Here is a 25320-nt window from a genome sequence, read left to right as displayed (position 1 = left end):
TTTGATGGAGTTATTGGCCTAGTGGATGGGTAAAACATTGTTCGTGATATATCTTGATTTTAGTAAGAGTTTTGACCCAGTCTCCCATGATACTCTCATAAGCAAACTAGAGAAATTATAGTCTGGATGAAATTTCTGTAAGGTGGTGCATAACTGGTTGAAAGACCATACTCAAACACTAGTTATCAATGGTTCACTGTCAAACTGGGAGGGCATATCTAGTGGAGTCCTGCTGGAATTAGTCCTGGGTCTGGTACTAGTCACTGTTTTCCTTAATGACTTGGTTAATGAAGTGGAAAGTATGCTTCTAAAATATGTGGATGTCACCAAGATGGGCAGGGTTGTAAGCACTTTGGAGGACAGGATTAGAAATCAAAATGACCTTTACAAGTTGGAGAATTGGTCTGAAATCAACAAGATAAAATTTAATAAAGACAAGTGCAAAGTACTTCAGTTAGGAAGGAAAAACCATAAGCACCACTACAAAATGGGGAATAACTGACTAAGTGGTACTACTGACAGCAAATGTGAAAAATTGGGATGGTGGGTAATAGGAGCCTATATAAGAAAAAGACACAAAAATCGGGACATCTGGTCACCCTACTAGTATCATTCTGGGATATATTTAAGAGAGTGTCACATGTAAGACACAGGAGGTAATTACCTTGCTCTGCTTGGCGCTGGTGAGGCTTCAGCTGGAGTGCTGTGTTCAGTTCTGGGTGCCACACTTTAGGAAAGAGGTGGATAAATTGGAGAAAGTCCAGAGGAGAGCAACAAAAATGATGAATGGTTTAGAAAACCTGACCTATTAAGAATGGCTTAAAAAAAACTGGATATGTTTAGTCTTGAGAAAAGAAGACTGGGGGAAGGTGGAAGAGACCTGATAAGTCTTCAAATATGTTAAGAGCTGTTATAAAGAGGATGTGGAGGCAGGACAAGAAGTAATAGGCTTAATTTGCAACAAGGGAGACTTGGCTTAAATATTAGGAAAACCTGTCCACATATATGAGTAGTTAAACTGTGGAATAGAGTTTAAAGAGAAGCTGTGGAATCTTCGTCATTGGAGGTTTTTAAGAGCAGGTTGGACAAACACCTGTCAGAGATGGTCTAGGTTTACTTAATCCTGCCTCAGCGCAGAGGGATGAACTTCATGACCTTTGAAGATCCCTTTTCCAGCCCTACATTTCTGTGATTCAGCAGAGTGTCTTCCAGGATATAATAAATTCCTTTTTTATCATACTTGGTGTAAGAAGTTTCCTGTGAATTTTTATGTGTATATGACTTGAGTGTTTTAATCAGTGGACAGTCATGGAAGATGTGTGTATTGTGACTGACATGTCTTTGTCCTCTTCAAATGAAGTTAAGACTTTGAGTTTTTTTTGTTGGTCATTACTAGGATGTAAAAGAGGCATATAATTGCTTTCCATTAGAATTCTGCCACAGTGGAGAAAAGCTGAGTTGTGTGGGCATTTTGGAAGATGTTTAGTGCTGAGGAATTCTGTTTGTTTATTTTTTTATGGGTGACCTATTTTAGTGTCATTCAGAGATGCATAAAGTTTGGTAAGTAGTCGGTTAGGTCGTCTTATTTTACTGAGCCCCTTTCAGTTCACTTTCAAAAGAAAGACATTGCTGTATGTTTCTCTAGTTTAGTCTGGAGATAATGTGTTAACTGGAGGAATTTGCAGTCACTGTGTTTTTGGAGTTTATATTGCTGTTTCAGTTCTTCAGATAATCTCAGACTGGAAGCAGAGGAGCATTTTATCAGGAAATAATGTTGTGCATATTTTCTAATACCTTTTTGTTTCTTTATGGATCATGATTTTTTTCCCTTTTTGTTTATCATGAACTAAAAACTGCAAAAGTTTGAATGTATCTCACAATATACAGTTAGTGCCCTTTTGAGTTATGAGTGCCGGATTTTAAACTAAATAGTTTTTGCTTTTTTGATAAATGTATCCATACCACCACCTGTCTCTTCGGTTTTTCTTCCTTCCCATTTACAACTAGTTTCAATTTAGGTGCAAATATTCTGTTTACAAGCCATCAGTTTAAATAGCTATTAATCATTAGGAGAGACTCAATCTTGTAAGTGACAAGCACCTGAATATCCTTATAAAGTTGCTTTTTAGATTGTTATTGCAACTGTCTCAGAGGACATCACTGAGCCGTAGCAGAACTTGACAATGAAATTTGGTTTGGTTTGGTTTTTTTAAATAGAAACAGAAAAAAGTGAAACTAGGGAAGAGTTAAAACAAAAGGGAAAATAGAGGGAAAGCATGTGAGTTGGGTACATTTTCTTTTTGGCATATTTCTCCGTTATAAACTTAGTATTTTGTTCATAAATTGAAAGTTTAACAGGAGTTTAAATACACCAGAAGTTTGTAGTGCATAGACATAATGAGATGCACATATTGGAAAACAATTGCCGTTATTCCTCATAACCCCTACTATTAAACATGTTGTATATGAACATCCTTCAGTTAGAAATTCCATTTTGTTGCTCTTTACAAAAAGAGGGAATGCCTTACTTTGAGACTACTGTATTCTTGCTTCTAATTCCATGAACAGTTCTTGGCATCTAATAATATTTAAACATGGCAGCCATGTATGTGGATGTTAAGCAAAATGTTTTATAATGGTCAGTGTTTAAATTAGTAGATATTGCACACCCTTACAAGAAATTAATTTCATAAAGTCCCTTTAAACGCTTCATAAAAAATGCACTTTTCTCAATGGGAAAAAACCTTATGTAGAAAACCTTAATTATCTGCTATTTTCAAACATGGGAAATTAGGGGAATTGTAGGTGAAATTTTAGGATTTTTCGTTAGGGAATGTTAAAAACAGTGAAACACTTGAGTCTTGATTCTGCAACTGCACTAAGTAAAGAAAATTAAAAACTTAATGTGGGACTGACAAAACCAAGGCCTTGGAGTGGTTTAATTTGTTGTCAAATTTGTCTGCGAAATTTTCTCATGAATGTAATCTCAAATTAAGAGCCAGACAACTGCATTTATTGAATGTTTGTCATTTATAGCTTGTAAAATGTGGGAGATTGTGTATTGGGGAGGGGGGGAGGAGAAGTTTAAATTTCATGTGGCTTTTAGTAAAATTTAAAATTCCTTCTCCCTCTGTTCTAGGTCTTGAAGTTTTAAAGCAGGAGACTGCTGTAGTTGAAAATGTCCCCATTTTGGGACTGTACCAAATTCCTTCTGAAGGTGGAGGCAGACTAGTTCTGTATGGAGACTCTAACTGTTTAGATGATAGTCATCGGCAAAAAGGTATATGAACTGAGATATGCAGAATGAATTGCTTTTTATATAGTATCAGAGGGGTAGCCATGTTAGTCTGGATCTGTAAAAGCAGCAAAAAGTCCTGTGGCACTTTATAAACTAACAGACGTATTGGAGCATGAGCTTTCATGGGTGAATACCCACTTTGTCGGATGCATGCTTTTATATACTGATATCTGCGGTGCTGGCTGGTTTACAGTTCCCATCAGCAAAATGTATATTTGCTATGAAAAAAATCTAAATGCCACCTAAATAGGGCATCTAAATAGGGCAATCTGATTTCTTCATAGCTGTATTGAATATGCTCTGTCTAGTATAGTTGTAAAATCCAATTATGGCTAGAAGAGTGTCTATGTAAAATGACCTCCTGATATCCAGTAGTTCTGATCCTTGTAGTTATACAGATTCCTGTCTGTATTCTGAACCTGTTTCTAATAGAACATAGCATTTCTTTGAGATATCAGGGTGGATTTCCAGGATTAGCGGTTAAAAAACTTGTAAATTGAGGGCATGTCTGATTTGGAGTCATTGAGACACAAATATGGTACCCCAGGATCCTATTTTTATAGTGTCATTTGCATAGTATAATAGTTGTTTAAACTGTATTTTTGCATTACTGTTTTTTATCAGTAGGTCTAGCAAAACTTAGGACGCATTAGCCTTTATCCTTTTCAGAACATGTTGCAGTGTAGATTTATATAACAGGACTTACCAGCTGTGCTGCCCTATTTTACTCTGCATCTCACACAGAACGGTTACAGTAACTCTGTGAGAAATTAAATATTGCTCCTTGAAGAACCCTTAATTATTTAAATTGATTGGTAACAGGTTCATAGAATCATGGAAGATAGAGGTGTAAAAGACTTATTGGATCACACAGTCTATTTCCCTGCAAATCATGATTGTTCCTTGTGGTCCATTATCTAGTGCTTTGTCTAGTCTAGATTTTAAAATTCTGAAGCAGTTGTTTTTCTACCATTTCCCTTGTGAGACTAAGCTACAGTCTGGTAGGTCTCAGTATCAAGAGATATTTATTGATATTCAGCCTAATTTTTCCTTTTATTAATTTTATTCCTTTTAGTCTAAGTAATGCATCAGTATATAACATTAAAGAATTCATTTCCTAACTTAATTTTCAAACCCAACAAATATTTGTAGATCATCATGTTTTATGTTAGACCATCACTTAGTGAAGTTCTCTTTCCATCTTCCCTCATAAATAACTTCCTCCAATTTTTTTTGATACTTTTCTGTTAATATGATGCCCAGGATTTATCATTAATACCCAAGTGTGGTGACACCAGAGCTTTATAGGTTCACTAAAGGTTATTAAAAGCCTTTACTGCAAGGACAGATGTTTTAACAATGATATAAGACATAGGATGCTGTCCCTTTTGAACACTGATGCTGTTATATTTGGCGTAACTCTGTGTAGCAAGCAGACTGGAAAGCTTTAAAGAATTCCATTAAATTGGCTTTTAAGTTACGAATTAAGAGCTATATCTCCTGCTTAAGACATTGACCTTAAGCTGTTAAATTCTTCACATATGTGACTATAAATCCTTAAAATGTGGTTGACTGACCTCTTTAAAAATCAAAGGTGAGGGTTTAAGTGTTATCAGGATTATGCAGATTAACTTCCATTCCCACCAAACAGCTATTCAAGCAAAGAATTCTGAGGGGTTGTTTTTTTTTTGGCTCTGTGTTTAAAAATGAATGAGAAGAGTCACTTGTCCTTATTCTACAAACTAAAATTTCAGACAGCTTGAGACCTGGGATCATAATTTTAGCAACAGCAAGTTCTACAGCAAGACCAGGACAGTTTTAGCATGTTTGAAACCGGTGCTCATGAGCAGTACTAGAGTGTAAAGAACACTCGGAAAAAAATTTGCTACTCAGTGTTTTCCAGCTTTTTCCATATCACAACCCCCTTTTCCATATTCAGATCACTGTGGGAGCCACCTCACCTATAGCTGGGATGCTGGGGTCTAGGCAGGACCCCCCTCCTACTTAGCAGTATGGGAAGAGCAGAGTGATCGGGATCCCTGATAAGTGTTTGGCACACCTCTCTGGGGCATACCACCAGGTTGAGAACTTCTACCCTTTAGAATCATCTCCCACCAAAAATATACTTTGTCCCTGTAAGAACAGCTGCAGCTGTGTCTCTCAGTGATGAAAGCAAAGTTTTAACCTTTGTGCTTCCTACTTTTCCACATCAGTAAAATTGATGATTTCCATATACATGCAAATAACCTGCTGTTTTGGGGAACATCTCACTTGAGGCATCATAAGTTCTAAATCTTGCCCAAACCAAAGTTCCCATCCTTGACACAGCTGCTAAATAACCTACTCTCAGCATTAAGAGCTAAACATTTGTTTAGTTCAGCAAAGAAGAAAATATTTTCCTTTAAAATTGAACAGTTCGTTGTAATTTCGACACTTTAAAACCCACCCCATATGTGAAAACGGTTATTTTTTCTTGGGTATACCAAAAGAAACAACCATACTTGTAAAGCAAAAAGAAAGAGAGAAACTGACCAGGTTTTAAAGCTTTAGGTATCCTGGTTAAAACACAGTCATATTCATTAGTTAAAACTTCTTTGTTTATTTTATTTTAAAGTCCAAACTGTATCATAATGTGTGTTTGTTTTGGGGAACCGGGGGGGCCATTAAATCCACACAGACTGCTTTTGGCTGCTAGATTCTCTTCTTCAGTACACTTCCTATGGGGTGATGCCACCAAGTCTCAGTCATTCTGAAAACAGACAACGACCACCAACAGGAGCAGGATACTCTCTTCCAGAGAGGATGGAAGGTGAGAGTGTTGGTTTCTTAGCAGAGCATGCTAGAATTTAGTACCAGCTTAATCCTGTGGTACTTTAGGAAATAGGAGTAGCTCCCTGAATGTTCTTGTTTTCTTAACACTACATTTTCAGAGTGTGTGCATATTTAAAGACTTCAGCTATTATTAAAATCACAGTGCAGTAATTTTAAATATACAGTCTTTGTTATCTGTAGCACTGTATGCAAATTGTTCTTCTAAGTTCAAATATCAGTTGATAGATACAGTGTGTATTTAAAGCACTCAGTTTTATCTAATATGCTGACTACCAAAATCTAGAGATTTTAAGGTTGCTTAGCAACTCACTGTCATTCACAATTCTGTTTTATAAGATACTTTTATTTATAAGAATGAGGTTTAGCTCTAAAGCATTTTATATAAGAAACTCTTAATCACAATGCTGTTTGGTATAATACAAATATTTGAAAATCTTACACAAATTTTATGTCCTCATAGTTTGTCAGGTGTAACTCTGTCTTTGTCTGTGTAATATGGAATTACAGGTAACCATCTTCATCGGTATTCAAAGGTGCTTGAGGCTCACTTGGGAGACCCAAAGCCCCGTTCTCTTCCAGCTTGTCCTCATTTGTCCTGGGCAAAACCACAGCCTTTGAATGAAACTGCACCCAGGTTATTATATTTATTCTTTTAAACGTTTTTAATAAGAAATTTTCAGGTTTGAATTTGATCAAAAAGTCACTTAAATCAAATGGTATTGTCTCTGCTTTCTGAGTGGATGACTGAAACTTCTTAAATAGGAGAATAACAAAAGATGAATAATAAATAGGAAATAATGGTTAATGTACTTTTGATACAAATTTTTGGCTAACTCATCATTCATACTATAATTTATGAAAGTTAGGGAATTTACAGACATGTCCAGAAATAAAATGGTAGTTATCTGAGTGCCCCAAACTACAATTAATATGATCTTGCAAATAACAGCAATAAAAATTCACGTTTTCTCAGAAAAATATTTCTAAATCACTTTTTGATTAACTTTACTTTCCAGTGTATCATCTGTTGGTAGTTTAGAGTTAGACAAACCAATATCTCCATTAATGGATCACTAAACCATTATGGGTAACTTTTGGTAGGCTACCCCAAGAGACAAATTTATAGGTAAGTAGATACCTAATGGACTTTGTATCTACAGCATTTGATTTTGAATTTTTTATACTTGAGAATTTTGAAACCAAAAAAATTAATTGCACAGTAATCCAATGTAGAGAGTTATGTATTGGTTCAGATTATCTTTTTATATAATTTCTTTTTATACATTTGTATGTAATGTTATATAATGTATAACATTTCTGCAGAATTAATTGGACTTCTCGGACCAATGTATAAATGCTTTTATATTTTTATTTCTTCCAGCAACCTTTGGAAACATCAAAAATTATTGTCAATTGATTTGGATAAAGTGGCTTTACCCAGCTTTCGACAGAACCGACCCCAAGTAAGACCTTTATCCCCTGGAGAAAGTGGAGCATGGGACATTCCGGGAGGTAAATATTTATCTGCCTGAGGGGCAGAGAGCCTCAGAGATTTTACATGTTTTCTTTAAAATGTTTAAAGCGCTCGGAAATGTCAGTGACTCCACAGTATAAAAGTTTGTCTCTGTTGAAAATTAAAATTAACTTTTGTAAGTTTGTAATTTGGTGAAAAGAAGCTTGTAGTGAATGTTAACAAAGGTGGTTAATTGGAGCCAAAGGAATACTGACAATTGTTTGTAATAACTTTGAGGCTTTCAGATTGTGTAGGAATTGCTGTTCATGAGTTTTATGACCTTCAGTGTGGGGCTAGAAGCAATTCAATATTGACTCTTGAAATTTAACAAGTAGATGCTATTTTTAAGACTTAAAGATCGATTATAACACTAGTTATATTACCTACCATAAAATAAGGTGATCTGAATGCAACTGAATATGCTTGGGGTGCCTTTAAAGTTGTGTGCACTTTAACAGGTTTTGTAAGTATATTTTTAACTGTCATTCAGTGACTTCATGCTACATTATGTAATGTAATTAATGTTAAGCATTTTCATACTATGCAACTACTAGGAAGAACTCTTCACCCATAGAACTGAAACAGCAGCAAACATTTGGTATAGCTTAAGCTATAGAATCTGATACTGTAAAAATTCAGAGTAGTCTAGTTTTCTGTAACATATTATGTTAGCAATACCATGTTCATCTGGCATTCACCCTGCCCTGGGGCTCCACTGCAAACTAACGGTGCCTCTCAAATCAGCAAATAGACCCTTTTTACGTAAGTCAAAATAGATTACTTCAGCAGAAAAAGGTTGAAGATATCCATTGACACAATGTACTGAAGTAGAAATCAAACTTTTTATGATTTCTCTTTGCAGGGCCTAGATTATTTTGCCGGGTGCTAGCTACTGGATGTTGATAGTTTACAGGGGAGCTTTTTAAATTGCATTCTGGTGTCTGTTTTGTACTCAACATTAGTGGATAGCAGCTACCATTAAGATAAAAAGAACCAAGTGCACTGAGTTGAAAATTGACTCCAAGATAGTTTGCATGGACTGTGGTTTGGGAAAGAGGTTCTGGTGAGAAATTGTAGAGTAGTTAGCAGAGTCTTCAGTTTGAATATCGTGTATTCTCCTTCATGGGATTTGCCTTCACCGTGACATATGCCCTGCAAGAGCCCATTTCAAAGCTGTTTGCTCTTGGTGGAATACACACACACACACAGCCTTCAGTTCCAGGGTTTTAGAACTAAGGGAATTTAAAAACAAAACCAAGCCCAAAATTGTCCTTCTCTCTACACCAGCTTGAGCTGAGTGCAAAACCAATCCTTTCACTGCATCAGAATTTGTAGTTAATGTATTGTTTCAATTTAAAATATATATCTGATAGTAAATTAATGGTTAAGGTGGGTTTGTTTGTTTTTTAAGCTTGCTTTTTCTTTTTATAAGAAGTAAGACATTGCTATCTCTGGGGAAACTTTATATACGGATCCAGGCTAGGTCTTCATTTATCAAAACTAGCTCCAGATGAAATCTCTTGTGTTCTCTTGCAGATTTATCGATCCTCCCCTTCTGCACTAGTTGCTCTGCATTTATGAATCTGCCTTTAAAAATGTAATTTGAGTGATTTGGTCTCTGCTTTAGTTAAGAATAGTTACTTTGTGGCAAGTTCTGTAGATAAAGAATGTAAATGCTGTTGTAAACGTATTGAAACAGGTACATTTTTTAATTGTTCTCTTTCCCCACTGCTCCCTCCAACAGGTATAATGCCTGGCCGCTATAACCAGGATGTGGGACAGACAATACCTGTCTTTGCTTTCCTTGGTGCGATGGTGGTTCTTGCGTTCTTTGTGGTGCAGATCAACAAAGCTAAGAGCAGGCCAAAGAGACGGAAACCAAGAGTCAAGCGACCACAACTTATGCAACAGATTCATCCACCAAAGACGCCTTCCGTTTGACAGACCACACTTGCCAGAGATGTCCTTCTCTTATTGGCTGCTTTACTGGACAGGTGGTCGCTCCTGATGACGATTCATCATATATGGTGATTGTAACCAGTGATTCACATGTGACATCATCTCATAGTCTTTGGCTTCTGACAAAAGGGACTGATTTGATCGTATATACATAGAACTACGATTTTCAGCAGCTAAACTCACCAAAGACTTGAACACTGTTTAAAAACCTGCTCAGTCATTACAAGAGAGGGGAAAGGACCCTTCCCCCCCACTCTTCCCCCCGTCCCAACTGACCAAACTAAAATTTGTTTGTAAAGGCTATTTTCTATATTTATTTTTGGGAAGGGGGAGAAAAGTCACTTTAAGGACTTCAGCTATTTGGAAGCAAAATCATTTTTCTCAGATGGAATGCAATTTTGTAATACTGTGTTGTGATGAAGAGTAGAAATTATATCATACTCCTTTAACGATGTAAGAGGAGGGAAACTGGTACAAATCAGCGAGACATATCTGTTAGTTTATTTTTATAAAGCCAACTACCATGATGTTTTGTAATTTTTGGTCATGATTTCACCATTGTTGGTGGAGCAAATTTTCAATAAATATGTTATCTATATGACGCTGAAAAAAATGTGCTCACTAATGGTTCTTTCCCATGCCACCCTGGAGAGCAGGCGGCCAAACTAGAGAGTAATTCTAATGCCTATTTTATGTTTTTCCCCTTCCATTTTGCATATTAGTGAGCAGTGTCATAAAACCAGGGTTTCTGCTTTTAAGTATTTAACCTGACAGTCTCACATATTTGTTATCTTCTTAGAATTCATTTTAATGTGTTAGAGTCATTCTGAGGGTTTGTCTGCATGAGAAATCAGTATGCGGGTATGAATCTGTCCCACACTAGCCTGCCATGGACTGTCCATGTGGACTCTGCCGATGTGCATTAACAGTTTGTTAATCATCTAGACCCCTTTGAAATGGGACTAGATGAAGGCGCATTAACAAGCTATTAGTGTGCATCAGCAGGTCCATACAGACAGTTGATGTGCACGAGCTAATATGGAGTAGATTCACATCCCACCTTGCCAGAAACTGATTGTTCGTGCAAACCAGATGTTCATGTAGACAAACCCTGAATTACTGAACCACACCAGGAGACTTTGCTACAATATGCTGCCTCAAGAAGGAGTTACAACTCGGTTAAAAATCTGTAGTGTGGCTAGTATCGAACCGTATGGTAACTGACTTAAATAGCCAAACTAAAACCTTGACTATGTGAAAGTTTTGTTCTTTCTAATTTATGGTCCTACTATTTTTGGTACCGGTTAGAATTAAGGCCCCGGCACAGTGCACCTGGCTTTATGACATGCCCCTTGATTAACACACTTGCTGTTGTTAAAATATACTAACCTATTGGAGAAAAGGTACAAAGCTCCCACCTCTGCAATAAAAATATAGCTTTACAGAAAGCGGACTGACAATGTCTGTACAAAGAATATGCGCAGATAACAAGGCGAAGACTACTTTAAAGGGAAACGTTGAAAGGTTTAGTTTAATCTAAGATGTTTGTCATTTTGTAGGCTAAAAATATAGAAAGTATCATCATCTTAGAGTGCAAGGTAATGATAATTTTTCCCCAGTATGGGGATATTTGCTAAATCTGATTCCTGTTTTGAGACTGGAGTTGGATGTGGACCTTTCTACTGTCTCAGTAAGAAAAGAGGTGTAAGAAGACATGTTTAAGAGAGGGTGTGTGGGATCATCCTCATCAGGGCTGTGGGGCGGAGTTTAATAGAGTTTTACTTACTGTAGTGCAGATAATAAAAGAAATGTCAGCCAACACCGTACCAGCATCCGTTGTCAAAGTATAACACAGCTGTGGACTGCTCCTGGGCTCCTCATTAATACAGGATACCCAAATTTCCTCCGCCTCCTCGTGAAAGGCAGTGTGCTTTCTTGAGCTCCCTGGTCTCACTGAAATCAGCTGTTCTGCCTAGCTATTATGATCTCAGCCTCCAATCTTGGAAGCATTTTAATACCAATTGATTTTAAAAGAAAGAGTGGTACAGCCATGCCCCCCGAGTGTGGACACAGTTATACTGGTTGGGTGGTTTGTACTAGCATAGCTATTCCTGTGCTGAAGGGGAATAAACCATAAGACACCTTTATAGCAGTATAAACTGGGTCCTCACTAGTGGTTGTTCTGGTATAACTATATTGGCAAAAAATCTCTCACACCCCAGCCAAAATAGTTTATACCAGTACAAAACCTCTGAGTTTTAGAGAAGGTTGTGACAAGTGGCCTTGCATCAGTTGGCGAAGCATTTTAAGAATGCGTTTCAACCATTGTTCTCCAATGCTGGAGCAGGAAACTGAGAGCCTGGGTTCTGTTTCCAACTCTTTCATGACTCATTTTGTGACATTGGGCAAACAAGGCACTCAGATTCTGTTAATCTATCTGTAAAACAGGAATATTATCTATCCCTGTGGAGCTGTTGTGAGGCTTAAACTCTTGTTTGTATTTAGATTGTAAGCTCTTCAGGGCAGGGACTGTCTCTTATTCTATGTTTATACAGTCTTAGCTCAATGGGGTCCTGATCTCACATTGGTCTGAGGGACCTATAGAACAGCTGTTTGAGAATTTTCTGATGGCACAGTTTTGCATTAGAAAATGCTGATTTCATGACATTGAAACATTTTTGTGGAAACACTGATTTTATTGACAGTCTGTACAGAAAATTATTGAAGCATTTCATCTTCTCTTTATCATTTTGACTTATGTTATATTATAAACTCTAATATCTAAAAGTTGAAATGTTTGACCTGATTGAAGGGAAACTTTTCAGTGAGATCAAAATGAAATATTTTATTAATCATTTTGCAAAAAACGCTGAGATTTTCACTTTTTGTCTTGTTTCAGGACAAACCCAAATTTCAAAACCTCAGAATTTCTGCAGAATGCAAATTGGTTTTTGACCTGCTCTAGACTATATGAGTTGTGGCACTCTGAAATAAGATTGATGTCATAACAGATGGTCTTTGTATTTGATTATTATCTCTACGGCAGTAGCACCTACAGGCCCCACATGAAAGTGGGAGCCTATCGTGGTAGGCTCTTGTACATAATGAAAAGGCAATCCCTACCCCGAAGAGCATAAAGTCTTAAAGGCCCTGATCCAGCAAATGCTTGTGCATAAAGTTAAGCGCATGAATGTGAGCAGTGCTGTGGAACCCAATTAAGCAAGAGTCACTGTTTGCAGGATCAGGGCCCAAGTGGCTAATTTCTCAGTCTGGTTCCTTTTGTACAGAGGGTTTAAGCACTCAAGCAAACTTTAAAGATTACACAACACTCTGGCCATTGCTTTTGCTATTATTGAACCCTTATTGAAATAAGAGCCTGCAGCTCAAGCTCTTCCTTCTGCTTGAGGCTAGAAATGTTAGTGGCAGATGAAATTAGCATTCTGATTTTACTGTGAGATCAGACAAGAAAAGATTTTTCATGGGGGAGCAGGCCCCAGCTTAAATGCTTTGGTAATTAGCAGACCTGAGGGCAATAGATTGAAGCTTTAATGTCCTGACACAGACTCCCTGGGCTGCTTGCCCAGGTTGCCTAGGCAGGGACAAAACCCACAACACATTTTTACCTGCTAGATCTGCAGAGGATGGAACCAAACTGTCAAGGATTATTAAGTGATTGGAAAGTAGATGCAGCAGAAGTTCATTAAAATATAGGGTACAGCTGGCATGCAGCCACAGCAGGAAGGAGGTGCGGGACATCCTGGATACAAACTGAGAGGAGACTGCATTTCCTTAACACCAGCGTGAGTCTGACTGATTTTTACCTATTTATAATTTTAGAAAATCATTCTCCACATTTGTGCCCCTCCTGCAACCTGACTCTGTGATGCCTGTGGGAAAGTTGCTGACTGACAGTGTTACAGCTGAGGAATAATTTTGGGTCTAGTTTACAGTCCTTGATTATTTAACAGAGAGATAAAGAGCTAGTAACTTATCTCTAAGTCTGTTGCTCTTCTTCTATTACCTGCCTATTATTTATCTGTGATCTTTTTGGGGCTGGGACTTTGCTGCCAGTGTTTGGAGCGCACCTACTAAATGGGGGGGGACCACATTACTGGAAATAAATAATCATAACCTGGAGTGAAAAAACTCTGCTTTGGTTTTGCTCATATCCCCAAAAGGGAAGCTGAACTTTGTCAGCTAATTGCTGGTGAGGGGAGATCCCAGCCTGCTACTGCACTCTTTTAATGCTGTTTTTACTGCCTGGTTCTTTTTCGTGGTTGTGTACAGACATATTCTGCCGAACGGAGACAGATCTAAATGTGGCTTCTAAAAACACCTTTTCTACATGCCAAGTTGCACATACCTATAGTGCTGTGCCTGGGTAGGTAAATGTGAGAGCTGTTCGCTGCTCAGCAATAGCTCTCAGAGTCCCTTGGATGTTTGAACTTGTTTTGAGAATGTGAATGTTTGCTAGGACACCTAAGGCTGTCCTTTTACAGTAAGTGTCATGGGATCTTAAACCAGAGTGGTGCCAAGAGGTTGGAGAAAAACTAGCTCCAACCATGCAGCAACTGCCTAGTGCTACGTGTGCTTTTTTTGTGTTGTCATCCAAACTGAGCCCAAGTCTCCGGAGGTGATACTTGAACCCATGATCTGACTTAAAGGTAAGTAAGATTACTACCAACTCTGACCTAGGTATGTGCCATCTTAAAGGCAAACTAAGGCTGAAATGAAAATCAAATGAAGCACAGATCTGAGTGCTGAGTGCCTTTGCTTTGAACAGAATTCTGCATTTTAACTAACCTCTTAAACACTTTCTCCCAGCTTCCCCAGCAGCCCTGTCTGAAATAATTCTTGCCACTTGCTGGTGTCCCCAGAGTGCTTTGTTCTGTGAACTCCCAGATACTGTGTGTTGCAATGAGACTTTCTGTTTCAGTGAGGTCACAGTAGGTTGCCCTTTGGAGATCTCATTGGTGCCAGGAGACTTTCAAAGACAGGAAAAGTATTTTTTAGAAGATGAGCTGCTATATTTTTCTCTGCTCAATGTCCCCTCTTGGACTGATGAGTACAGACACGCTGCGCATGAGAAGATCAATTTTAACTCTGCTGTTTACCTTTGAGAAATATTTCACATCTTAATAGATCTGACAAGCTCCCTTGTGAAAATGAGCAGTGACACAAGGACTGGAAATGCCATCTTTCACGGTGGGAGTTGTGACTTCTGTAATGTTACCTCCTGCTAATAAGCACATCACAAGTGATGTTAGAAGTCTTATCTACACACTGCTGCAGTCCAGACTACAGGGCTGTGATTTGTAGCGTGCTCTGGATACTGAGCAGTTAGTGTGCCACATGTTAGAGTGCTCTACAAATTATGATTTCATAGTCCAGAGGGTAATGCTGCGTAGCTATGCCCTGAATCTTTCTTCAGGAGTGTGTGACAACAGCTATTTCAACAGACTTTTTTTTTTTTCTCTGTTGCTCATTTCAATGGGATATTGGGTTATACGTACAAGCAGCCCATAAGATGGAAGCTCCCATGATATGTGTATATCCAATATCTTTTAAAGGCAAAATATCCTTTGGGATAGTGAGTACTAAAGTTTTTGGGTAGTTTTCGCTAACTTCTCTTTTTAAAGCCAGACATTTTAGTGTAGCTCTTAAACCACGTCAGCAGCTTGTCATTGCTGCACTGTGTTCAGAAGGCAAAATCTTGTAATGTATTTGCCCAAAAGATCTCAGCTCAGAGGCACCAATTCCCCCCAAGCCTGGTGAGACCTTGCTCTTTACCTAATTTTCCAGCTGGGTTGACTGAGGAACAGAAAGGTCAGGGGACTTGGCAAAGGTTACACACGAGTCACTGGCTTAGCCAGCATTAGAGCCCAGGTTAAACGGCTTAACCAATGGGAAAGATGTTCTGTAAAATAATTTCTAATTGGGCTGATGCTTTACATACCAAATTTCAATCTAATGCAATTATAAAGAGCCAATGCACCAAACTCCCTGTGGGAGCTGTGATGAAAAGATCCAAATCCATCTCTACTGCTCTAGCCGAGCACAAACTGTACAATAAAAGACTGGCCTATAGCTGCGGGGGAACTAGGCTGATTTAAAAAATTACATGTTTGAAATCTAGCAAGTGCAACTACACTCTAATGACTTGTTTTATATCTGTTCAGTGGAAAGCTGTCAGCTGGTTCCTGTGACTAGAACTGGGCCCAGCTAGCCTGGCTCAGAGCAGGTGAGCCCAATCCAGCCAATTAACTGGGACTGTTACACCTGGGCCTATAAAGGACTGCCAGAAGGCAGTCCATGTGGAGATGGAAGGGCATGATTGGGACAGACTGTGCATAGGGAAGGGGAGCCAGTGCAGAGCCGGCTCCTGTGGTGGGTCCTGGGAGCAAGGGGCAAGGTGCTCAGGGAAGCAGCCCTGGGGTTACTGCTCCAGGGAGGGAGCAGAGCTGACTAGAACTGGGAGGGAACCTGCCAGGAAGCAGAAGCACTGGAGACCCTGGGAGGGGTGCCCCTGAAGCCTGAGAGCAAAGAGTGAGTTCAAAGACAGGTTTTTGTTTGTTTACTTGTCTGTGTTAAAAGAGACTAAACCTTCTTAAAGGGGACTGGTTTTGGCAGCAAGTGTTTGGAAGCTGGGGAGAAGCCTTGCCCCATGATAGACACAATCAATATTTATGCCTGACTTTACGGACCAATTTTTGAGTATTTTGGCTGAAGTGCTATTCCCCCCACCCCCACCCTCATACGCACATGCTGAAATAACAGGGGTGCTGTGCACCTTCATTGCCAGGCTAGGTCTGTTGTTTGAAGGACAAAATACTATAACACTGTGTGGTGATACTTTGAGATATAAAAAATAACAAACTTCTATAAATGCTGAAAACATTTTGAGCTAGAATCTGAAAAAATGGTGCAGGGAGATGGAAATTTTTTACAAATTTCATTTGTGACTTTTGCTATCAAAAGCATGATGAAAATAGCTATCAACACTTCATTTTGTGTTCTGAAAATTAGGATTTTGGGTAAATGGAAAAATGTTGCTAGATAACAATGGGTTGTATGGGGGGGGAAACCTGTTTCCCCTCCCCTCCAATACAAAAAATTACAATCATTTTCTACAATGTTGACAGTTTTTCATACTTTTTATTGAAGACCATTTTTCAACAAAACCATTTTCATTAATAAAAGTCACAAGCTCGACTTAAAAGTTTGTGTTATTGATATCAGACTTGAAGAGCTCTGTGTAGCTTAAAATCTTCTCTTTCAGCAACCGAGGTTGATCCAATAAGATTTATTACCTCACCCACCTTGTCTCTGATATCACATCTATTTAGAACTTACAAGAACTTTTAGGGGAGTGACTTTCCTTGTTATGTATGGAAATAATTATAGTTAATAGGTGAAATCAGGTAAATGAAGTGAAGTAATTGTCAGGTTAAAACGTGTTAATTCATGTTTAATACTGGAGAGTTGCATACTTTCTTGCTTTTGTGAGTTAAGCTCATTGAACAGACCCAGGGGCATTCCTCTCCCCCATTCTCCTCCCCAATCTGTGTGCCCATTGTCTCCTTCCCCTCTATTTCAAGGACTCCCTGCCCCACAATCCCTCACTCATGCCAGGGGCTCTGTGTGCCTCCTAATCTCTCCTCCCCTCCCCCATGTTATGGTCCCCCCCTCTTCTCTCACGCCAGGGGATCTGCGTGACTTCCAAATTCCCACTTCTCCTTATTCCCCCTGCTATACTGGGTCTCCTCCCGCTCTCTCCCCACATTCAACCCTTCCCCCACATGCCTCCTTTTCCCCTTTCTCTACCATGCCAGAGGCTCTGTGTGCCTCCCCGTTTCCCTTTCTCCCCACAGGGCCGCAAAGGGGCAGAGGGAGGGGAGAATCAAGAGGGGCAATTTGCCCCGGGCCCCACAGGGGTCCCTGGATTGGGGTCCTTCACTTGCTCTGGAAGCCCCAGAGCGGCTTCTGCTCCAGGTCGTCATCAGCAATTCAGTGGCGGGCGGTCCTTCTACCCTGGGACCCACTGCCAAAGTGTCAGGTCTTCGGCAATTTGGTGGTGGGGATCCCCTGCCGCTGAAGACCCCAGGACCCCTGAATCCTCTGGGTGGCCCTGTCTCCCCATGCCAGGGTTCCTGATTTTCACCCCATTCCAGGAGCTCTGAGTGCCACTTCTTCCCCCACATTTCTCATTTCTTTTTTTCTCTGGGTGTAAACATTTAAAATGCCACTGGGATGTGGGCAGAGCTAAAATGTGGGGTATTGTTTTGCTGGAAGGTGTTAATGGCTGCCACCAACCATTGCTTTGAGCTGTAGACCATTAGAGGTGATGAAAGCTACTGGCAATCCAGATGCCAGGGCACCATTTCCCCCTTTGCTTTTTCTGTCCCCTATCCCTCACCACCAAAATCGATAGGGTTGTGCCCATTGATACCAAGAACATTCCCAGAAATTGTGAATTGATTGGATTTGTCATTCAAGAGTTATCACACTGTAGTGAGACAGAGAGATACCAACAAGTTGAGTGTTAGACCTTGATTTGCTTGGCTAGTTAACTGGGGATTAGGCGAGATGACCCTTGCAGTCCCTTCTAACCCTCTGATTCTATGAAGACGCTGAAGTTAAGGCCAGTATACATAATGCTGACCTGGTTTACAGGCACATTTTATACTGATTTAACTATTTTGATTAGGTTTGAGCCTTTTTTTTTTAAACTGAAATAATGAAACCAGTACAGAAGCTAGTGTGGGCACAATAAAACTGGTATGGTTTATTTCCCTAAATTTGCAGGAATAATCTATATTGGTATAAACACCTTTATAGGAGCTTAAGTGCATCCTGACTAGACGGTGTGGTGCCACTTTAACTAGACTGGATTCAAACTGATACAGTTAAAGCAGCACAAAAGCTGTGTATAGACAGGCCCTTCCCAGTTGAATAGCAACAGAACCAGGATTCCTGGGTGACTGTTGCCAGGTCTTCTCTTCTCATGAGTGAACTGAACTAATTCTTAAAATTGCTTTGACCTGTACTGTCTTCCGAGTAAGGCTTGTATAGCTATATTATTGAGCACAGAGGTAGCTCTTGTAAATTCTGCCTTTGGATGGGTAGTTTTCCTCATCTCATAATGGCTTCTTTTACCAGGGAAATGTGACTTTGTTTTGTGGTTTATTTATTTATGTATTTATTGAACTTAATCCAGCATCCCATTCAAGAGTGAAATCTGGGGCAGCAGTGGCCACTGGTAGTGTAGATTCTGAGGAAGGTTGGAAGATGGGGGTGGGGGAGTGGATTAATCTAGTCCAAAAAACAAAAACAACCAAAAAACCCACATACGGTGAAAGCTCACAATTTTTTTTTTAGGGGGGTGGGGTGTCAATTTCAGTTAGCTCCACTTGGCACTTCTCATCTACAGACTCAAAGTGCTTCCAAAGGAAGGTGGGAAGCCTTGTTTGCCTTGTTTTACAGATGGAGGAACTGAAGCACAGAGCGGTTACGTGGTTTTCCCAACATCACACAGGGAGACCCAGGAATATAACTTGCATCTCCTGAATCTCAGTCTGGTACCCTATACACCATACACCACACTGCCTCCCTGGTTATACAAATGGGTAAATTGAGGAATGAGCAGGTTAAGTGACTTGCCCATGGCAAAATTTGAAATTGGAGCCAAGGAGTCCAGATTTCAAGTCCTTGCTCTTTTGTTCATAATGGAGCAGTGCCCAAAAGCCCCAGCCAAGACTGGAGTCCTACCCACCCATCAGATTCTACTGCAGCAGGGACTTTGCTAAAGATGGATCTAGGGAAAACCATGGATTTAGAAGCTGGCTTTTTAATGTTGCCAGGCTGCAGTAGCGAGAGAGGAAGCCTGGAGTACTGGGCCTGCTGCAAGGCCTGAGGCCTAAACCAAAGTCAGCAAGTCAGGCCTTGCTGTCTGGTACATGAACTTGGCAAGGATATGGCTGGCGTTGCTAAAACACAGGCACTCCCAAGCAGTACTAGGCACTAGGTATTCACTCAACACATTCCAGAAGGCTAGTACAAGAACACCCCAATACAAAGTTATGGTATAAACACATTCTTTGAAGATGATACAGGGCCGGGGTGGTGTTCAAACCAAAAGGTACAGGGTGTAGTTGGTAAGTAATCATGTCAGAAGGGTGATATGTAGCTTGTTTGTATCAGCGTATAAAAGAAGAGTCACAGAAGGAACGTCTTTATCTGGCCAAGGAGGCAGTGGAGAGTCCCACCACTGACTGAGTCAAGTCCTTGCCACTGGACACTTGTGTGTTAGTGTCCATGTGCAGTCAGCCGGGCACTCATACTGTGCCTTGAGGGCAATAAACCTGGCCGAGTGCCTTCACCACTGAACCAGATCTGAGGTCTTTCTCGGCAGTATTAGTGAGGTCTGCTGACTGCAGGGCTGGTGCAGCATATGGAGAGAGAGCGCACACAAATCCAGCAACTGACAATGCAGGCTACTTCACAACTGCCTTTTGCAGTTTCTTGACACTTCCTCTGAAGTATCTGGTACTAGCCAGTACTGGAGACAGGATCTTGGTTTGATCTGATATGGCAGGTCATGGATATCCGTATGAAGGGCAGATTGCAATTTACTCTTTACTTACCTTCTACTTGTGCTGGCTTTCAAAGAGTGTGATAGGCAGCAGCATACTAGCCTTCCATTGTTAAACATTAGATGAGTTACTCCAAAGCAACCGGTGGAAAAACAGAAGCCAGAGAGGGAAGGAAATCAGTGTCGCAAAGAAACCCAAACCTGATTGGTATAATATACCACTAGCTTTCAAAGTATCATAACCTGGTGGTCTGCAAAATTTTATAACCTCATAATCCAGCAGAATAAATACTGTGTGAAAATATCTTTGCCTCCAAATCAGGCTATTTGATGATCAGAGAATGTGAGAACCAGGTGGGTGATCTCAGTCCACACTGAAGTGGATCAAATCTTTTGCAAATAAGGTCACATGACTTCATCGGCTGGCTGCCTCCCAGGCTTACATTCACTTCCCTTCCTGGCATTCTCGCTCAGTATTTGCTTTGAAGAAGTTATTAGCCTCTCTGGAAGGTGCAGTGTTCACTGAGTCAAGAAGTCAAGGTATTGCTGAGTACAGACCTCAAGACACCATGCCAGAGTGCAGGGCTTTCTCCATCTATCCCTGAGAAAACAACAGTGGCTGTGGCTGTCAAAGGAGCAAAGCTGCTGTGAAAATTATGTACAGGAAAACATTAATAGAATGTTCTTTGCATAAACACTGAACCATTTTAGACTCTATCATAATTTCCCCTCGGCCCAATACTTCTGCTTGTACTTCACCGGCCATGCAGCCTGCCTCATCTGTACCCAGATTCTCCTTGTGACAGCTGCTCCCTATCCTATCCTTTTCCCTCTCCCATCCTCGAAGCACTCAGCCTTATTTTCTCCAAGACAGCAGATCTTAGCCCTGCCTCCTGTGCAGCTGCTCATTTCATCTCCAATATCCTCCCCGTCTTCTAATCCAGCTGTGTCTAGGCCAAGCCTCTGATCTTGTTCTTTATTTCTGTAGCTTTCTGGGAACAGGCATTTCCTCAGGGCTTCCTTAATGCATCATTATATAACGTCTCCACCACCAGGGAAGCAAGGCAGAGCTGAGAGTGCCTAAAATAATGCTAAATGAGCTGCACCTGGCCATGGACACAGCAATGAAGGACTTCTAGACAAGATGGGTGGCTTTGGGGGCTGAGGAGACAGATGCTGGACCAGCTGACTAGAGAAGGGGGATCAGACAGGAAAGGCAGCTGGGTTCAGGGAAGAGATGGATGTGGGACCTAAAGGAATTGTCCTGGAGAAAGAGATCATTGGTATGAAACTGCTGCGCCCCTCCCTGTATAGACAGAATGTGATAGCACAGGCAGATGTATCTGTGTGTTATCAGCATGGTCACTCTGGACCATCTAGGGCTAGCAGCGTTGCTTGTCCCCCTTTGGAAATCGCTCTTTTCCATTGATGTAAAACTCCCATTTCTAGTCTTGCAGGGGAACCTGAACTTGCTTTTATGAAGGGCAGGGGGTGAATGAGGCAGCCAGAACTGACAGCTGGCTCCACTCATGCAACTTCTTCATTCCTCTGCTTTGATTCTTGCACTCTGAAGAAATATTCATGTTCACTGCACAGGAGCCCAGAGTCCATAACGTTGAGGGCTGGGGGAGGAGGAATTGCCTATAGCCACTCAACATTGCTGTTCCGGTGCTAGGACGTATAGATACCAGGGAAACTTTCCTGCCACACTGAGTTCCATGTTCAGGACAACCATACTGGTGTGCAAGATTTAAGGAGCCTGAGGCAGGGCTGTGCCACAAAATGCAGGGCACACGCTGAAGCAGACTGCAGCTGCCTTCCTTAACGATGTGGAGGTGGGCCCTGCAGACACTTCCGGTCCCATCATGCAGTGTCCCATCTTGAGCAGCCAGCTTGCTTGGAGCAAGATGGAATGCTTCATGCTGGAACCTGTTGCCTCTGTGAACCTCCCTCCATGTTAAGCGAGTAGCTGGGAGCCATGCTGAAGAAACCAGAGTGTTTGTCTTTTGTCTTGTGGGCCACACTCTGGCCATCTCGACCCTGAGGGCATGGGACCCTTCATCTCACCTTCAGGCTCTGGTCGTCTCCGACATCTGGAGTGATTGACTGGTCCTCCCGTCACTCTGATTTATGTGCACTTTAATTAAAGGGATTCCTGAAAGCCTTCTCACTTTACTCAAGACGTGCTAATGGGGAAGCTGTATTTTCTCATAGCATCACTAATGAACATTTACAAACCCTTCCATAGCCCTGAGACCAGAATGAAATTGTATCAAAGCGCCAGGCCAAATTGAGAAACTTTCCCACTGGCTGGTATTTTACAGCCCACTGGCCAATTTCTAAATCATACATGTTAATTATTTCTGAATTCTTTTGTGTACAGCTAATGAAGGCCGAAAAGGATCCTTTTAAACAGTTACAAACACCGTAGGCTGCGAAGATGTAATTGAGGCGACAGGCACAATTAGCCATCCATAATTCTTTAGAGCAGCTGATTAAAGTCTCTTTATCCCTCTTACTGAGATCAGAAGGTCACATATTTGGGAAATATAAAATGAATGAGGGACTGTCCCAGGGAGTCGTTCACACGTGGTATTAATACTAAGGTGTGCTTTCCTTGGAGATCCTGGTTACAAGCAACTAGAAATTAAGACAAAGCAGCCAGGCATCAACCTAGCTTAAATGACTTCGGGACCAAAATGTCCACCGTGATGCATTGGGATTAACCCTTTCCTCTGAACAGTCGGTTAGCCCAGTGCATCCCCCAAGATTCGGAATTAGAAGGCAAAGGCAAAGCTATTTAACAACAAATTTCTTTCCTTTCTAAATTGATTGTGTGAGTTAAACTTCTGGCTGAAATGTGCTTTGCCAGCTTTTAATTTGTGTGCTTGTTCCTTGCACAGGGATGGTTCTGATGCCTTGGGAGCAGGATCTGGGGGAAGTTTGATGGGGAGCACTTCCCAGATATGGAGCCCAGCTCCATGGAAATGCCCTCAGAGGGGTGTTAAGGAACAGAATGGGGTGGGGAGCTCGTGCATCCATCGCTGCGAGTCCATTGGCCACTGCCTCTTGCAGAATTGGAAGTGCAAACAACGATATGCAGGCTGATGCAGTAACAGCCACAGAGAGAGAGTCTGGGATTACCCGCTTGGATATCCACACTGGTCAGCCTTGGTATTGGGGCTTGGATGTAGGATTAGGCCATTAGTGCTTGTGAAAGGTTCTAGGTTAGCAGCCATGGAGCCTGAAGTCCTAAGGTGCATCAGTGCAAACAGCCACTATTGCCCCACTGACATGCCTCCCCCTGAGCAGAAGGGGCCACCCCTGCGGCGTGGGAAGATAGTTGATTGTCCACAGCTAGTCAGTCCTTGGCCTCTGCTGACAATGCCAACAAGCACTCTCCTTGACAGCTGCAGGTTGAACTTCCTCACTTCACATGGGCAGCTGCAGAAATTCTGATGGAGCCCCCAGCCGAGACCCCCTGGGCCGGAGGAATGAGTCCAGATGGGTCATTTACCAGCAGTGGTAACCCTAAAGCAGCCCAAATTAGAGCTCCATAAACACCCTCTGTCCCCTCACCGCCACTAGTGGCTTCGCAAACCCGCCTCCATCTGTGGGCAAGTTGCAGAAATGGAAATTCCAAGATGAGCCCCTGTCCTGGCAGGGAACTTGAATGCTCAGCGTATTGACTCAGAGATAAATGTGCTGGCCATTATGATGACTCAGGTACATTTGTTTGTCCCTTCTTCTGCAGTGGTGATCATATGCCTATCTCAGTGCTCATGAGAGACCAAACAAACGCTGCTGGGCAAAACAACGCTTTCCTTTGGTTGGGACGTTTCCGAAGTTCCACGCAGCTTTAGAGAGAATTAGATCATCCCATTGCTGGGAAAAAACAGGATTCTATGTGAGCCACGATGGGATGATTAATCAACAGCAGTTTGAGTGAAGCCACTTGCCACACTGAGCATCAGACTCTCTGCTCGGTTACCCGTGTGGAAATCTAGACAACTGCCATTGACTTCAGTGGAATGAGTCTGACTTTTACTCCAACGTAACTGAGGTCAAATCTGGCCCTTGGTTCTGTGGATTCTGACTGGGCACAGTGGGCCCGATTCTCCTGTCTCACTGGTGTGAATTTGGAGTGACTCTATTGAAGCCACTGGACTGGGCCAGTGAATTTTGTGTAAGTGAGAGTAAAATCTGGCTCATGTATTCATTTTCTCCATACTGTAGAAAAGATTTTATTCAAGACGTTGATTCAGTATGAAAGGGGATAAGGGAAATCCTTCATCAAATGTTGATTTGCAACATTGTACAATTCTGCATTGCTGTTTGATATATGGCTGCTATGTCTGTTGTTACTACCGATTTAATATGAAAACTGTAACCCGGAGCTGAGCAACCAAAGAAACAATGGAGAAATTTGATATTGTATGTTTAGCCTTCTTCCAAAGGATTAAAAATGTATCTGCGATAGTGGAAAATCCCCAGACACGCAACAAAGAATCCCAGGTGTTTATGCTAGTCTTGAGTAGCCACAAAAGCTGGGTGGGTCAGGGGAAGATTCACCCAGCCACACAGGAAGCTTTGGGCAGGAGAGAGAGGAAGGCTGTGGTTAGCAGGGGAATCCTGTTGACCCGTGGACTAGCCAAGGTCAGAGAAGGCTCCATGTTTCTGAAGAGAAGCCCTGAGCCATAGAGGAAGGATCCTGGGCACTTCAGAAGACTCTGCCCAAGCCCAGAGAACACTCCAGAGAGGTGAGGAAACTGAGGCAGGGGAAAAGACTATCAGTTTATTTGTTTTGTGTACATTTGAGCAACTCTTGTGCTGTTAAGTAAAGAGCAGCAATCTTTAGAATCCTTGTCATTCAACAGAGGGGAAGTAATCACACACGTAAACCCTGATTCAGCAGAGCATTTCTGCACACATTTAAAGGTAAGTATGTTCTTACGGAACTTGCTGAACTGGGGCCAATAAGGTCTGACAAAAATCCTGTGAAGTCAGTGGATAGGGAGGGGTCTTCCCACAGGTGTCAGTGAGCTATGGATCAGGCCCAGGTTGTCATTTTGTAATCTGTAGGCATCTAGTTTGGATTGCACAGAGGACAGAGCACTCATTTGAAAC

General features: G+C 41.2%; 1 protein-coding gene across 1 annotated transcript in view; it reads left to right on the top strand.

Moving 5' to 3' along the window:
- Positions 1–10215, top strand: part of MBTPS1 (membrane bound transcription factor peptidase, site 1) — a 38827-nt gene extending 28612 nt beyond the window's left edge. The window contains exons 19-23 of the mRNA XM_050923327.1: positions 3140–3280; positions 5976–6107; positions 6638–6764; positions 7512–7642; positions 9388–10215. Coding sequence (XP_050779284.1) covers positions 3140–3280; positions 5976–6107; positions 6638–6764; positions 7512–7642; positions 9388–9584 — 728 coding nt within the window. The 3' untranslated portion in view covers positions 9585–10215. The remainder of the gene's footprint in view (positions 1–3139; positions 3281–5975; positions 6108–6637; positions 6765–7511; positions 7643–9387) is intronic.
- The last annotated feature ends 15105 nt before the right edge of the window (positions 10216–25320 follow it).

Source organism: Gopherus flavomarginatus, chromosome 14 (assembly GCF_025201925.1).
Source record: "Gopherus flavomarginatus isolate rGopFla2 chromosome 14, rGopFla2.mat.asm, whole genome shotgun sequence".
In the NCBI taxonomy this organism is placed as follows: Eukaryota; Metazoa; Chordata; order Testudines; family Testudinidae; genus Gopherus; species Gopherus flavomarginatus.
Note: the sequence above shows the minus strand (reverse complement) of the source record. Positions and strands in the feature narration are given on the sequence as shown.